The sequence below is a fragment of the Engystomops pustulosus genome, chromosome 7 (assembly GCF_040894005.1).
Source record: "Engystomops pustulosus chromosome 7, aEngPut4.maternal, whole genome shotgun sequence".
Lineage (NCBI taxonomy): Eukaryota > Metazoa > Chordata > Amphibia > Anura > Leptodactylidae > Engystomops > Engystomops pustulosus.
Window position 1 is genome coordinate 54,967,392 of NC_092417.1, and position 14,993 is coordinate 54,982,384.

Genomic DNA, 14,993 nt, shown 5'->3' on the forward strand with positions numbered 1-14,993 from the left:
GACACTCACTGTCTTATCTAATTATAGGATGGAGGACGAGGAAGAGATGGAGGTGAGGGAGGGGGTGATGGCGGAGGAGGTCTTGAACAACTGGGTGGAAGGTTTTATGGATGAGCTGATGGAGGATAACATCGAGCAGGAGATTGAGGAGGTGATGGAGGAGGAAGAGGAGGAGGATTATAAGACAGAGGATGAAGAAGAGGAGGAAAAGATTATAGAGATGAGGTAAGTTATCGGGGCACAGGTTACAGTATATGATGAAATAAGTTATTGGGGAGATTTATCATACAACTAAATGGGGAAAATAATCTTGAGTAAGTGAGAGGGGGAATTAATCGTAACTTCTGGGGGTTCACTGATAATTGCGATTATTTCAGGGCTTGGTTACAAAGGTTTAGTAAATGAGACTTTTCTTCTCTTGTCCACTAATGTCTGATGTCTATCATGTCTCCACCTATAGAAATCATAGAGAATGTCCTGGACACTCACTGTCTTATCTACTTATAGGATGGAGGACAAGGAAGAGATGGAGGTGTGGGAGGGGGTGATGGCGGAGGAGGTCTTGAACAACTGGGTGGAAAGTTTTATGGATGAGCTGATGGAGGATAACATCGAGCAGGAGATTGAGGAGGTGATGGAGGAGGAAGAGGAGGAGGATGATAAGACCGAGGATGAAGAAGAGGAGGAAAAGATTGTAGAGATGAGGTAAGTTATCGGGGCACAGGTTACAGTATATGAGACAAGTCATTGGGGAGGGGGTTATCATACAATCAAATGGGGAAAATAATCTTGAGTGAGAGGGGGAAATAATAGTAACTTCTGGGGGTTCGCTTATAATTGCGATTATTTCAGGGCTTGTTTGCAGGAAAACTGTCCAACAGGCCCTGAAAAATCTCCCCCATTTATTTTACTGATTTACCTACAATGGAGCTAATAAAGAAATGAAGCCATTGCTTGTAGCAACCAATCAGATCACATTTTACATCGTCCAATCGGCTTTAGACTAATGGTGGACTCCACCTTTACTTTCCTGTAGCTTTGATAGAGAAATAGGGAGGCCGAGGACATGGAGGACCAGTGGTCTTATACATAAGTGATCTGATTGGCTGCCTCTGTGGTATATGTACAATGTATAGTGATATCACATTGTATTATTAAAAAAAAAAATTGTGTTGCAGTGTCCAGAAAAAGGGAGGCAAATACTGGAGGAGCTACTAACTTGGCACACTCCTAAATTAGCCAGAAAAACACACATAAAAAACAATGTTAGTGCTCTAACTCCACAATAAAATGTTAAAATTGAGAATTCCACAAAACAGTCTCACCCAGTTCCTTATAGATCGGAGATTGAAGAAATTTCCTCAGTAATTCCTCCTGTCACGATGTTCACTTCACTATACTGGATCCTGTGGGAGACCACGCTACACTGTTGTGCACACGATCACAGCACCGGTCCTGTATCAGGAAGAATGTGGACAGATGGTGCAGATCATCAAGGATAAGAGTAAAATGAATTTTATTCCAGCATACTCACAAACAGAATATTTGTCGGGCGTTTTTAACCATTTTGATATGCTGTTTGTGAATATGCTGGAATAAAATTCATTTTACCCTTATCCTTGGTGATCTGCACCATCTGTCTACATTCTTCCTAATACAGGACCGGTGCTGTGATCGTGTGCATGAGAGTGTAGCGTGGTCTCCCACAGGATCCAGTATAGAGAAGTGAACATCGGGACAGGAGGAATTACTGAGGAAATTTCTTCAATCTCCGATCTATAAGGAACTGGGTGAGACCGTTCTGTGGAATTCTCAATCTTAACATTTTATTGTGGAGTTAGAGCACTAACATTATCACATTGTATCATGTCTATAAATATCCTGACCTGTATATTTCATGTGTCCCATCATATTCTCTTAACAGACGGTGGTGGCGGAGAGTCAGGGCATCAGGCGCCCCAATACGGTAGTTATACGATACTATTATTCTATATACAGCTAATGACCTTATAACCAGGGGGGTAATGAAGAGGGTTAAGTAAATGTGGGACATCAGAGGTATATAGAAGGGTATATGGTGGCTATAAGTGGTATATGGTGGGTATAAGGGGTATATGGGGGACATGTAGGGTATTTAGAAGAAATGAGGGGAATATGGGGGCATGAAGGGTATATGGGGGCATAGGGTTTATATGGAGGACATGAGGGGTATATGGGAGACATGGGGGTATATGGAGGGCATGAGTAGCATATGGGTGGCATAAGGGGTATATGGGGGCATAACAAGCATATGGTAGACATGAGAGGTATATAGGGTGCATATGGGTTATATGGAGAACATGAGGGGTATATGAAGAACGTGAGGGGTATATATAGGACATAAGGGGTATATGAAGGACATAAGTGGTATATGAAGGACATAAGGGTTATATGGGGGGAATATGTAGGGCAGTTCCAGTTACCAGCGCTGTGTTTCTCTTTTAGAATAACAACAGTAAGAAAATTAAGATTCTTTGACTTATTTGATAACATGTGAGTATAGAAACGGTTTTGAACATTTCCTTTATCCCATTAAGTTAAAGAATAATCTAGAACAAGTGTCCTACAATCCCTTCTCACCAGTCTCCATATTATCTAATCCCAGAATATAACAATGATTTATAATAGAGATTTCATTCCTATTCTGTCTCATATAGCGAGGAGGGAGATGAAGCTGAAGAAGAGGAGGAGGAGGAATGGGAAGAGCTGAAAGTGGAGGAGGAGGAGGAGGAGGAAGAATGGAAAGAGCTGGAAGTGGAGGAGGAGGAGGAGGAAGAATGGAAAGAGATGGAAGTGGAGGAGGAAGATGAGGATGTGGAGGACATATGTGTTGATGAGAACATCATAGAAAGTCCTAGAAGGTAAATGTAGAGTACAAATACATCAGCTGATTACACACAGACATTATGAATATATACAGTCATCATCATAGATTTTTATTTTTTTATATTGATCTCAGTGTTTTCTTTTGTAGACCTTCAGGACTGGGAGTGGTTGAGGCCTGGGCGAGCGAGGAGTCTTTACAGTAAGTATGAGGAATAAATAGGAGCAGATTTACTAAAGTCCACAATGGGGGTCACATACTCTTATGCATCTCTGCCCCTACACATAACCCATATTAACCCATAACCCCCCACATCATTTATCTACTTATTTTTTCTTGTAGGCCAAGACGCAGATGGTGGAGACCCAAATGTCTGAGCCGGGGCAGCAGCAGCAAGAGGTGAGCAACAATTTACCTTCTGGCTACCCGTAGTGCTCACTTGGGGGGGGGGGGTGCTCATTCAAAATAGTGATGCACATCCCTTTAGAATATATATATATATATATATATATATATATATATATATATATATAATATATATATACGTCCATTTTGTATTTTAAGTCTCTTCTTGAGATTTTCAGCCCTTGGGGATTACCTCTAATTCTACTTCACTGACATTAATAATAATAATAATAGTTTTTTATCTTTCTTCAGCAGAAGCAGTGGAGGTGACAGAAGACCCTTTAGGTAAGTACATGACTTAGCAAAATCCTTTTTACTTTTACCCTATGAGATGAGGTAGATTTAGCAGTCTCTGACAAAACTCCCCTGCTTATGTCTCCTGCAGGTTCCTCAGTTTCCTTCTATGCTGCTGTGCTCCTAAAGTAATGGAGTAAATTAAACATGAGTCCCACCCTCCATGAGGGTAGGGGGCGGGCCACACCGACACACTCCCGCCGGGGCATTGCAACAGCTGGCAGTGGGGTGTAGTAACACCCACCTCATCTGTGCCCACCTGCCTGCCCAATCTCCCTCATTCCTCCCTACCCATGTGCTGCCATCGGCCAGCATTCATCCGTAGCCGTGCAGCCAATCCTTGCAGGTGCTGACGCCCTCCCTTACACTACACATGCGGCTAATCTGTGCTCTTCGGCTCCATGGACGGAGTAGTGGCAGCCGGCTGCCTCATCCTTGGCCCGGTATACAGCTCAATTGCGCCTTACTCCGCGGCCGCCGCTCATGTGACCATAGCTGCCTCATCCACAGCCCAACTCATGTGACCACGGCCGGCCTCTTCCGTTGCCGGATCAGCGGCAGCCCTCCTCATCTGCAGCTACCAGCACAGCAGTATCTATAGCCAAGCCAGAAAATGTAAGTATCTTTAGATATGTGTGTGTATGTATGTATTTTTATATGGTGTATATATATATATATATATATATATATATATATATATATATATATATCTGAGCAGCTGATACACACATACACATCATAAGCACATAATGATGTATATGTGTGTATCTGCTGCATCTGTGTGTATAAGCTGTATTTATGCAGTTACCACCAGCACAGAGGCCGGGAATTGTAACTTCTCCCCCCCGGAACACCAATCGGCCGGGGAGGTGGAGTTGCTGCACTGTGCTGCATTCTTGCCCTGCCGCGCCTACACATTGCCTTTAGCCTGCAGCTGTTCAGGTGCAGGCTATAGCGCAATTCTGAACCCGGTCTGACGTGGCACCACAGCACATTAGCTTCCTCATAGATCCGGGGAAGGGGGAAGCATCATTTACCAGTGCATGTGTGTATATGGTGTTTATACTTTATGTGTAAGTATATGATGTATATATACTATATGTATGTATGTATATAATGTCTATGTACTATGTAGCATGGCCCCATTTATTAAAGCCCCTGCGCCAGGTTTTTGTCTGCAGTTTGCATTTTCCTTTCAGTGCAAAGTCAGACACAAAACTGGCGCAAACACTTTAACTAATGTGGGGCACTGTGTGTATATACTGTATGATTTAAGTGTATTAATGTATATCAGTGCATAATTGTGTATGTACCGTATTTTCCGGGCCATTAGGCGCACCGGAATATAAGGCGCATCAGTCCGATGCGCCTTATATATGTAATAATTCCATATATAAGGCGCATCGGACTATAAGGCGCAGGGTCCGGGGGCTTGGCGGAGGTCCGGGGGCGGAGCGGAGACCCGACGAGAAGAGACGCGACGCGACCCGAAGATGAGGCGCAGCAACGCGGGGAAGGTGAGCGGGGAAGGTGAGGGGGAGGTGGAGGAGGGCAGCGGACCATACTTACATAGGTCCCCGCTACCGGAGACAGCAGATCTCCAGCGGGAACTGCAGACCGACGCGGCAGAAGTTGTTCGTGCCGCGTGGTCTGCAGTTCCCGCTGGAGATCTGCTGTCTCCGGTAGCGGGGACCTATGTCCGCTGTCCTCATATAGGGCGCACCGGACTATAAGGCGCACTTTGGATTTCCAAGGAAATCCAAGGCTTTTATGTGCGCCTTATAGTCCGGAAAATACTGGATTAGTGAATAAATGTATGTATGAGTGTAAAAGTGTATAAAAGTTTCTGTATGAGTGTAGAACTTTATGTGAGTATATAAATGTCTATACAGATATGTATATATTTTTGAAGGGGAATGGGGGCCCCATGCAGAAGTCTGCGATGGGGGCCAGCCTCTCCTAGTTATGCCACTGATCAGTCCCACCATCCCGGCAGAAGAAAGAAGCATCAGGGTCTCCATACAGGTTGGCTTGACAGTAATTAGTGATAGATGTGTTACCGTAACTCGCATTCAATGGAAGACACTGAGGGCGCCTTGGCAACAAAGTAGCTACAACAGTTCCCCGGAACAGCTCCATGACCTTTAACAACAAAACGGCAATGAATCTCCTGGCTAAATTACTCCCTGGAGGCAGCCCACCTCAAGAAGAGGCTGCCTCTACCAATTAGTCCAGTGTGTACATGAGGGGTGACACTGTGGGGGTCATTTACTAAGGGCCCGATTCGCGGTTTCCCGACGTGTTACCCGAATATTTCCGATTTGCGCCGATTGTACCTGAATTGCCCCGGGATTGTGGCGCACGCGATCGGATTGTGGCGCATCGGCGCCGGCATGCGCGCGACAGAAATCGGGGGGCGTGGCCGAACGAAAACCCGACGTATTCGGAAAAAACGCCGCATTTAAAAACCGAATAAGTGTCGCTTGGGGAGCGCTTACCTTCACCTGTTCCGAGGTGGTGCATTCCGGCGCGATGAGATGACTTTCAGCGCAGCAGCGCCACCTGGTGGACGGCGGAGGAACTACCTTCTTAAATCCCGGCCGGACCCGAATCCAGAGCAGAGAACGCGCCGCTGGATCGCGAATGGGCCGGGTAAGTAAATTTGCCCCTGTGTGTAGTCTATGGGGCACATTTACTAAGACCAGTGCAGTGTGTACTATGTGCAGTTACCTGTGTAGTGTGCAGGCGGCACCAGATTCAGGATATATGGTGCACGTTCTGCATGAATCTGGCGCCCCCTGCACTGCTCCGACAGAGTGCACCAACTTTTTTTTGGTGCACCATTAATATGGGGAATGCAACACAATTCTGTTGAACACTACATGATAAATCTGACGCACGGTCCGACTGAGCACAAGAACGCCCCCTTCCGAGCAGAAATTTGTGTCTCATGAAGAATAGCGCAGCCTCGACACAAAAGGGTCATGTGTGACACAAACTGGGCCTCAACTTCCAGGAATCCTCCAGCCAAACATCCTTTGGATGCCACAGTTATGGGGGGACATTGCATTTGGGAAAGTGGAGAGTAATTTGTCACCACAAATGTGTACTGTATGGTGTTATTGTGTGAGCACTGTATGGTGTTATTATGTGAGTACTGTATGGAGGTATTATGTGAGTACTGTATGGTGTTATTGTGTGAGCACTGTATGGTGTTATTATGTGAGTACTGTATGGTGGTATTATTTGAGCACTGTATGGTGGTATTATGTGAGTACTGTATGGTGGTATTATGTGAGTACTGTATGGAGGTATTATGTGAGTACTGTATGGTGGTATTATGTGAGCACTGTATGGTGGTATTATGTGAGTACTGTATGGTGGTATTATTTGAGCACTTGTATGGTGGTATTATGTGAGTACTGTATGGTGGTATTATGTGAGTACTGTATGGTGGTATTATGTGAGCATTGTATGGTGGTATTATGTGAGTACTGTATGGTGGTATTATGTGAGCACTATGTGGTGATATTATGGTGATAATAGTATTATTTGAGTGCTTTATGATGGTACCATTTGAACACTGCAAGAAAGTATTACGTACACCCTGTATGCTGGCAATATTTTAGCATTGTAAGCATGGTATTATTTGAACACTATGGGGCAGATTTACTAAGGGCCATGCTTTGCACGTTCTTTCTTGTGTAAACTGCTTGTACTTGTATTTAAGAAGTGTCTGCGCCACATATGTCTTGCATGTGACCCTTTTGTGTCACAGCTGCACTAGTCATCATGTGACACAAATTTCGGCACTGAAGGGGGCGCTCCAGTGCTCAGTCGGACCATGCACCATATTTAACATGCAGAATCCCACAGAGTTGTGTCACGCGCACCATGTTAAAGAGCAAAAAACTTGGTGCTCTCTGTCGGGGAAGTGAGCACCAGATTCATGAAGAACGTGCTCCAGAAATCCTGAATCTGGTGCCCCCTGCACACTGCACAGGTAACTGAACATAGTACACACTGCACTGTTCTTAGTAAATATAGGCCTATGTAGTGGCATTATTTGTGTTGCTCTTATTATTAAGGCACAGTGTGTTGGTATTATTATAGTACTGTATTATAGTACTCTGTCTTTTCCATGAAGACCACTAAGATGGATCAACATGAAGTCTTCTCTGAAGCTACAATTTTTATTGTGTCTCCATTCTTCCCCCATCGTTGTGCCTATATATCTACATTGTCATCTTCATTAACTGAAACATATAGAACATGTAATCGATAACTGTACGCAGATAGGACTACAAGCTCCGTCTGATGCACCAAATTAATGTACAATCTTCTCTTTTACAGGCAATACAGATGGTGGATGAAGATTTACATCTATCTCCAACTTCTGACCATTCTCTGCCATTACTGGTGGCAGTTTTATCCTTTCTAAAGAGGTGAATAATTATTATTATTATTATGTGTTCTGTGCTTTAGGGTTGGTACATCCCCTATTCTTACTGGGACAACCAGGTGTAAGGAGCCTACTAAGAGGGAATGTCTTATGAAACTGGTACCACATTTCTCTATCAATATAATATAAAGACCAAGAATGGTCTAAAACTTAATTTAAGATAGGAAGGTAAAACTTCACTCAAATGAAGGTGATGGATTTGTTTTAATTGGCAAGTGTCTGACCCCTGGCACAGTAGATAATAATGTATGAGTAATGAGTGGATAGAATCGACTCATTTATGGCTTTCTGAAAACAAATGGACAATTTTGAAATCAACTCTCCAAACCTATCGATCCTCATTTCTCCCAACATCTACCTTCAGAGGAGAGTTGTGAAGCGCCAAATGTAATAGACAGTCAGCTGAAAAAGCCCAATATTGATATATGCAAACAATTTTGATCTATCATGTATGAGGGGCCCTAACCAGAAACCATCCATCTGATGTCTCCAACTTGTGTAATCTTGTACTTTGCAGATCACTGATGCAGTTGAAGAAACTGGGATTTTATAATAATGGCCTTTGATGTGAAGCTGAGGATAGAAGACCCTGCTGTACATAGTTGTATTGGCCTTTTTCCTCTGGAACACATTCTATCATGTCTATCTTAAAACATTCAAAAACTTTGGAGGCCTCTGTGTCAACCCTTGACATTTGGAAAGCCAGGAAGTGTAAATTTTGGCCGTGCAGCAAACTTCTCTCTTCTAAATTCTTCTGCAATAACGAAAAATTTGCTTTTGTAAGATTCTAGATGGACCAGTATCTGCATGTATATGAAGCTGATAATTAAAAACTCTAGTTTCCTGTGTTGTAAAATGTAAGTTCCTGGGGGGTTGGTCTCTAAGAGTTGATTGCACATGAATGAGTTGCTGATATCATGAGTCTGGTGTGAGTGAGTGTTACCTGCAGTGTTACCTGGACTATGTTTTATGACTATGAGGCTTACAAGGTTTGAAGGAGTTTGGTGCTTTTTCCCAGCAAGTAAGGTCTAGAATTAGGCAATTTCCCCAATGGAGTGTGGCTGTTTTGGAGAACATAGAGTTGGTCCTTTGGGGGCACTAGTACAAAAGCAAGTATTCATTATCAAGACTGCTACACAGACAGTACGAGGATGGCAACCACCATATACTCAAGTTCCAAGTTAGACCAGCCAGTAACTAGACCTGGCCAAGTACCTAGACACTTTGGGGGTCATTTACTAAGGGCCCGATTCACGCTTTCCTGACGTGTTACCCGAATATTTCCGATTTGCGCCGATTTTCCCTGAATTGCCCTGGGTTTTTGGCACATGCGATCGGATTGTGGGACAACGGTGCCGGCGTGCGCGCGACGGAAATCGGGGGGGGGGGGGGGGGGGCGGCCGAACGAAAACCCAATGGATTCGAAGAAACCACCAAATTTTTTTTAAAAAAGGGTCGCTGGACACGCGCTTATCTTCACCAGGAATAGGACCTCGGTGGACTTCAGCGCAGCAGCGACACCTGGTGGATGTCGGAGGAACTGCCTTAGTGAATCGCCGGAAGACCCGAATCCACCGCAGAGAACGCGCTGCTGGATCGCGAATGGACCGGGTAAGTAAATCTGCCCCTTTGTTTTCCAACATTCACTTTATACACAAAATAGAAATAGACAATTTAGCAAGACAGATTGTTGCTACAAATCCTAGAGCTAGAACCTTCACAAGGATTGATGAAATAATGAATAAAATGCATGAGTCCAAAACATTGTTTTGAACCTGACGAAGGCGCTAGTACAGCGCCGAAACGCGTAGTTCCTTTTACCAATAATAACAATAGAGAGGCTTCCAAGTGATGACGCACCGTTGATGTGGATTCTTCAGCCTTGCCACTCACCTGTTTCAGCCGCGGGATAGAACATCGGACGCCTAATCCTCGTGGACCCACAGGCAGCGCATCACATCAATATACTACATGCTAAGCTACAAGGTAGCCGCAAGGTGAGCACCACATAACAGTCTTTTATACCACTGTTATTCTAATACTACACCTGAGTCGCGCACTTTGGTTCTCTCCCTCTTTTCTCTGATTCAGTGAATCGGTCCACCCTCTGTCAAAATAGAAATAGACAATTTAGCAAGACAGATTGTTGCTACAAATCCTAGAAGCTATAATGAATAAAATGCATGAGCCCAAGGGACTGATTTCCACTATATACAATAAATTAGTGAAAGACTCGCTAGGAAAAAGCAAGCTAGACTGTATAGGCAGCTGGGAAAAAGACATAGGAGTTACTTTCAGTGAGATAGAGATTTCTAAAATACACAAAAACTCATATGGTTTTTCTGGATGTGTGTCCAAGAGAACTTGTACAAATTAATGACCAGATTGCATAAAATACCTAAAGCTCTCAATCAGATGGGACTCACAATAAATGCTGAAGGGTCACATTTACACATATTCTGGGTCTCTCCTGGCGGAGGTCCGGGGGCGGAGCGGAGACCCGACGAGAAGAGACGCGACGCGACCCGAAGATGAGGCGCAGCAACGCGGGGAAGGTGAGCGGGGAAGGTGAGGGGGAGGTGGAGGAGGGCAGCGGACCATACTTACATAGGTCCCCGCTACCGGAGACAGCAGATCTCCAGCGGGAACTGCAGACCGACGCGGCAGAAGTTGTTCGTGCCGCGTGGTCTGCAGTTCCCGCTGGAGATCTGCTGTCTCCGGTAGCGGGGACCTATGTCCGCTGTCCTCATATAGGGCGCACCGGACTATAAGGCGCACTTTGGATTTCCAAGGAAATCCAAGGCTTTTATGTGCGCCTTATAGTCCGGAAAATACTGGATTAGTGAATAAATGTATGTATGAGTGTAAAAGTGTATAAAAGTTTCTGTATGAGTGTAGAACTTTATGTGAGTATATAAATGTCTATACAGATATGTATATATTTTTGAAGGGGAATGGGGGCCCCATGCAGAAGTCTGCGATGGGGGCCAGCCTCTCCTAGTTATGCCACTGATCAGTCCCACCATCCCGGCAGAAGAAAGAAGCATCAGGGTCTCCATACAGGTTGGCTTGACAGTAATTAGTGATAGATGTGTTACCGTAACTCGCATTCAATGGAAGACACTGAGGGCGCCTTGGCAACAAAGTAGCTACAACAGTTCCCCGGAACAGCTCCATGACCTTTAACAACAAAACGGCAATGAATCTCCTGGCTAAATTACTCCCTGGAGGCAGCCCACCTCAAGAAGAGGCTGCCTCTACCAATTAGTCCAGTGTGTACATGAGGGGTGACACTGTGGGGGTCATTTACTAAGGGCCCGATTCGCGGTTTCCCGACGTGTTACCCGAATATTTCCGATTTGCGCCGATTGTACCTGAATTGCCCCGGGATTGTGGCGCACGCGATCGGATTGTGGCGCATCGGCGCCGGCATGCGCGCGACAGAAATCGGGGGGCGTGGCCGAACGAAAACCCGACGTATTCGGAAAAAACGCCGCATTTAAAAACCGAAAAAGTGTCGCTTGGGGAGCGCTTACCTTCACCTGTTCCGAGGTGGTGCATTCCGGCGCGATGAGATGACTTTCAGCGCAGCAGCGCCACCTGGTGGACGGCGGAGGAACTACCTTCTTAAATCCCGGCCGGACCCGAATCCAGAGCAGAGAACGCGCCGCTGGATCGCGAATGGGCCGGGTAAGTAAATTTGCCCCTGTGTGTAGTCTATGGGGCACATTTACTAAGACCAGTGCAGTGTGTACTATGTGCAGTTACCTGTGTAGTGTGCAGGCGGCACCAGATTCAGGATATATGGTGCACGTTCTGCATGAATCTGGCGCCCCCTGCACTGCTCCGACAGAGTGCACCAACTTTTTTTTGGTGCACCATTAATATGGGGAATGCAACACAATTCTGTTGAACACTACATGATAAATCTGACGCACGGTCCGACTGAGCACAAGAACGCCCCCTTCCGAGCAGAAATTTGTGTCTCATGAAGAATAGCGCAGCCTCGACACAAAAGGGTCATGTGTGACACAAACTGGGCCTCAACTTCCAGGAATCCTCCAGCCAAACATCCTTTGGATGCCACAGTTATGGGGGGACATTGCATTTGGGAAAGTGGAGAGTAATTTGTCACCACAAATGTGTACTGTATGGTGTTATTGTGTGAGCACTGTATGGTGTTATTATGTGAGTACTGTATGGAGGTATTATGTGAGTACTGTATGGTGTTATTGTGTGAGCACTGTATGGTGTTATTATGTGAGTACTGTATGGTGGTATTATTTGAGCACTGTATGGTGGTATTATGTGAGTACTGTATGGTGGTATTATGTGAGTACTGTATGGAGGTATTATGTGAGTACTGTATGGTGGTATTATGTGAGCACTGTATGGTGGTATTATGTGAGTACTGTATGGTGGTATTATTTGAGCACTTGTATGGTGGTATTATGTGAGTACTGTATGGTGGTATTATGTGAGTACTGTATGGTGGTATTATGTGAGCATTGTATGGTGGTATTATGTGAGTACTGTATGGTGGTATTATGTGAGCACTATGTGGTGATATTATGGTGATAATAGTATTATTTGAGTGCTTTATGATGGTACCATTTGAACACTGCAAGAAAGTATTACGTACACCCTGTATGCTGGCAATATTTTAGCATTGTAAGCATGGTATTATTTGAACACTATGGGGCAGATTTACTAAGGGCCATGCTTTGCACGTTCTTTCTTGTGTAAACTGCTTGTACTTGTATTTAAGAAGTGTCTGCGCCACATATGTCTTGCATGTGACCCTTTTGTGTCACAGCTGCACTAGTCATCATGTGACACAAATTTCGGCACTGAAGGGGGCGCTCCAGTGCTCAGTCGGACCATGCACCATATTTAACATGCAGAATCCCACAGAGTTGTGTCACGCGCACCATGTTAAAGAGCAAAAAACTTGGTGCTCTCTGTCGGGGAAGTGAGCACCAGATTCATGAAGAACGTGCTCCAGAAATCCTGAATCTGGTGCCCCCTGCACACTGCACAGGTAACTGAACATAGTACACACTGCACTGTTCTTAGTAAATATAGGCCTATGTAGTGGCATTATTTGTGTTGCTCTTATTATTAAGGCACAGTGTGTTGGTATTATTATAGTACTGTATTATAGTACTCTGTCTTTTCCATGAAGACCACTAAGATGGATCAACATGAAGTCTTCTCTGAAGCTACAATTTTTATTGTGTCTCCATTCTTCCCCCATCGTTGTGCCTATATATCTACATTGTCATCTTCATTAACTGAAACATATAGAACATGTAATCGATAACTGTACGCAGATAGGACTACAAGCTCCGTCTGATGCACCAAATTAATGTACAATCTTCTCTTTTACAGGCAATACAGATGGTGGATGAAGATTTACATCTATCTCCAACTTCTGACCATTCTCTGCCATTACTGGTGGCAGTTTTATCCTTTCTAAAGAGGTGAATAATTATTATTATTATTATGTGTTCTGTGCTTTAGGGTTGGTACATCCCCTATTCTTACTGGGACAACCAGGTGTAAGGAGCCTACTAAGAGGGAATGTCTTATGAAACTGGTACCACATTTCTCTATCAATATAATATAAAGACCAAGAATGGTCTAAAACTTAATTTAAGATAGGAAGGTAAAACTTCACTCAAATGAAGGTGATGGATTTGTTTTAATTGGCAAGTGTCTGACCCCTGGCACAGTAGATAATAATGTATGAGTAATGAGTGGATAGAATCGACTCATTTATGGCTTTCTGAAAACAAATGGACAATTTTGAAATCAACTCTCCAAACCTATCGATCCTCATTTCTCCCAACATCTACCTTCAGAGGAGAGTTGTGAAGCGCCAAATGTAATAGACAGTCAGCTGAAAAAGCCCAATATTGATATATGCAAACAATTTTGATCTATCATGTATGAGGGGCCCTAACCAGAAACCATCCATCTGATGTCTCCAACTTGTGTAATCTTGTACTTTGCAGATCACTGATGCAGTTGAAGAAACTGGGATTTTATAATAATGGCCTTTGATGTGAAGCTGAGGATAGAAGACCCTGCTGTACATAGTTGTATTGGCCTTTTTCCTCTGGAACACATTCTATCATGTCTATCTTAAAACATTCAAAAACTTTGGAGGCCTCTGTGTCAACCCTTGACATTTGGAAAGCCAGGAAGTGTAAATTTTGGCCGTGCAGCAAACTTCTCTCTTCTAAATTCTTCTGCAATAACGAAAAATTTGCTTTTGTAAGATTCTAGATGGACCAGTATCTGCATGTATATGAAGCTGATAATTAAAAACTCTAGTTTCCTGTGTTGTAAAATGTAAGTTCCTGGGGGGTTGGTCTCTAAGAGTTGATTGCACATGAATGAGTTGCTGATATCATGAGTCTGGTGTGAGTGAGTGTTACCTGCAGTGTTACCTGGACTATGTTTTATGACTATGAGGCTTACAAGGTTTGAAGGAGTTTGGTGCTTTTTCCCAGCAAGTAAGGTCTAGAATTAGGCAATTTCCCCAATGGAGTGTGGCTGTTTTGGAGAACATAGAGTTGGTCCTTTGGGGGCACTAGTACAAAAGCAAGTATTCATTATCAAGACTGCTACACAGACAGTACGAGGATGGCAACCACCATATACTCAAGTTCCAAGTTAGACCAGCCAGTAACTAGACCTGGCCAAGTACCTAGACACTTTGGGGGTCATTTACTAAGGGCCCGATTCACGCTTTCCTGACGTGTTACCCGAATATTTCCGATTTGCGCCGATTTTCCCTGAATTGCCCTGGGTTTTTGGCACATGCGATCGGATTGTGGGACAACGGTGCCGGCGTGCGCGCGACGGAAATCGGGGGGGGGGGGGGGGGCGGCCGAACGAAAACCCAATGGATTCGAAGAAACCACCAAATTTTTTTTAAAAAAGGGTCGCTGGACACGCGCT

The 14,993-nt window shown here is 44.3% G+C and overlaps 1 protein-coding gene and 1 long non-coding RNA gene across 2 annotated transcripts; both read left to right on the forward strand.

The window, feature by feature from the left end:
• The first annotated feature begins 511 nt into the window (after nucleotides 1-511).
• Nucleotides 512-8,867, forward strand: LOC140068780 (uncharacterized). The gene is made up of 10 exons (XM_072114176.1): nucleotides 512-705; nucleotides 1,925-1,966; nucleotides 2,485-2,532; nucleotides 2,697-2,900; nucleotides 3,014-3,064; nucleotides 3,206-3,262; nucleotides 3,521-3,553; nucleotides 3,654-4,177; nucleotides 7,916-8,007; nucleotides 8,542-8,867. The coding sequence occupies exons 1-8, from the start codon at nucleotides 527-529 to the stop codon at nucleotides 3,700-3,702; spliced, it is 663 nt and encodes a 220-aa protein (XP_071970277.1). The 5' UTR covers nucleotides 512-526; the 3' UTR covers nucleotides 3,703-4,177; nucleotides 7,916-8,007; nucleotides 8,542-8,867.
• A 4,346-nt stretch (nucleotides 8,868-13,213) lies between these two features.
• Nucleotides 13,214-14,367, forward strand: LOC140068781 (uncharacterized). The gene is made up of 2 exons (XR_011848556.1): nucleotides 13,214-13,507; nucleotides 14,042-14,367. It is a non-coding gene; the product is annotated as an uncharacterized lncRNA (long non-coding RNA).
• The last annotated feature ends 626 nt before the right edge of the window (nucleotides 14,368-14,993 follow it).